Below are 1,403 nucleotides of genomic sequence, written 5' to 3'. Positions count from 1 at the left end.
CTCCTCCCCGCCCCTGCGCCGTCCTGGGGTGTGAGAACACAAGAGAGGCATCCCGGCTCCCCGCTTTGCTATCCTCATCTCCCTGCACTGGTTTTTCCACCTCCATCTATTTTTGGGATCAGCATCGCCATGAGATGAAAGTTAGCGCTGCCTTGACCCGAGGGGAGCCCATTCCCGTGTTTAGGACGACCACGTGTCGGGGAAATCCAGACTGGGAGGCGACAGCCTGCCCCGAGAGCACGCATGCGTTGTTCTCTCTGCCTACACGTACCAACAAACCGCGGTGTGACCTCCTGACCCACCCGCGCTAAGGTGAGGCGGGTCTGCCGGCGTTAGCTGCTGGCCATTTCGGGAACCCATCACTGCAGTGCCTCGCAGCCTGCTCACAAACCCAAAGATTCTCCTCCGCAGCACTGAAACCCCATTAGCTACCTGAGCAAGCTAAAGCCCCGCTACCAGCAAAACCAACTCCGTCTCTTTACCGAGAACACCTCCAGGGCTTACCTTATCTGAGCATTCAGCCCGAAAAAGGAATGGGACGTGACCCTGGTGTCGGGCTGCACGCTGCACTGGTCCAACAGCGGCATGAGAACTGCGAGAGAAAGCAGATGGCTCACTCTCACCCACCCGGCCAGGAGCACCTCGGAGCAGCTGGGCCCCGCTGCCAGGGCTGCAGAGAGCCAGACCCGTCCTGGGGGGCCAGCACCATCCCGGGGGGCCAGCACCGTCCCAGGGGGGGACCAGCATCCCACAGGGCACTGCACCAGGACCCCCGCAAGGAGGGTGCGAGGATGCAGCTGCGTTTTGCTCTCTGTGTGGGTGGTGGAAACAGATCCAGAGTAAATGAAAAAAGAACAACAAACTATTTTTGGTTCCCTCCCCCCCAGTGAAAAAAAGGTGCAATTTTCTGCACTTCACGCTGCCAGCCTTTGAACTTGAACAAGGGGTTTATTTCAGTCACCATGACAAGCAGCTAAAAGGATGGTTTTGGCCAACACAAGCTAAAGCTCTGTTTGCAAGATGGCTATTTCTGCCCGGCCCGCCCTGCCCCCCTGCCCGCAGGGGCTGTATATCTCCCTTCATGGGCAGCAGCACCACCAGGATGAAAGGAAGAGTGACGGGCGCCTGGAGCACCCGAAGCAGAGCAGCGCCTCAGAGGGAAAGCCGAGAGAGACTCGCTGTCTCTGGTCTGGACAACCCCAACAAACACTTTCTTGGTCCGAGACTCCGGTTCTCACCCTCCCCCTCTTCACACGCCTGTGACCGTCCCTAATGAAGGGGCATCAGCTGCTCCGCGGGGGAACGGCCGCCCAGCTCTTCCCAACACGTGGAGCCGTGGGGGCCCTGCCCTAGTGAGTGGTGGGCTGGCTGGATCCTCCCCCCGCTGCCCCAGCAGATGCTCG

General features: G+C 59.8%; 1 protein-coding gene across 1 annotated transcript in view; it reads right to left on the bottom strand.

Annotated features, from left to right (window-relative positions):
• Positions 1-1,403, bottom strand: part of TCF25 (transcription factor 25 (basic helix-loop-helix)) — a gene marked incomplete at its 5' end in the record, with an annotated part of 16,053 nt that overhangs the window by 2,094 nt on the left and 12,556 nt on the right. Inside the window, one exon of the mRNA XM_010085416.1 lies at positions 505-592. Within this exon, the coding sequence (XP_010083718.1) occupies positions 505-592 (88 nt within the window). The remainder of the gene's footprint in view (positions 1-504; positions 593-1,403) is intronic.

This window comes from Pterocles gutturalis, unplaced genomic scaffold, assembly GCF_000699245.1.
Source record: "Pterocles gutturalis isolate BGI_N339 unplaced genomic scaffold, ASM69924v1 scaffold4045, whole genome shotgun sequence".
NCBI classification, from domain to species: domain Eukaryota; kingdom Metazoa; phylum Chordata; class Aves; order Pterocliformes; family Pteroclidae; genus Pterocles; species Pterocles gutturalis.
The sequence above is the reverse complement of the archived record's forward strand: the minus strand, read 5'-3'. Positions and strand labels throughout refer to the sequence as shown.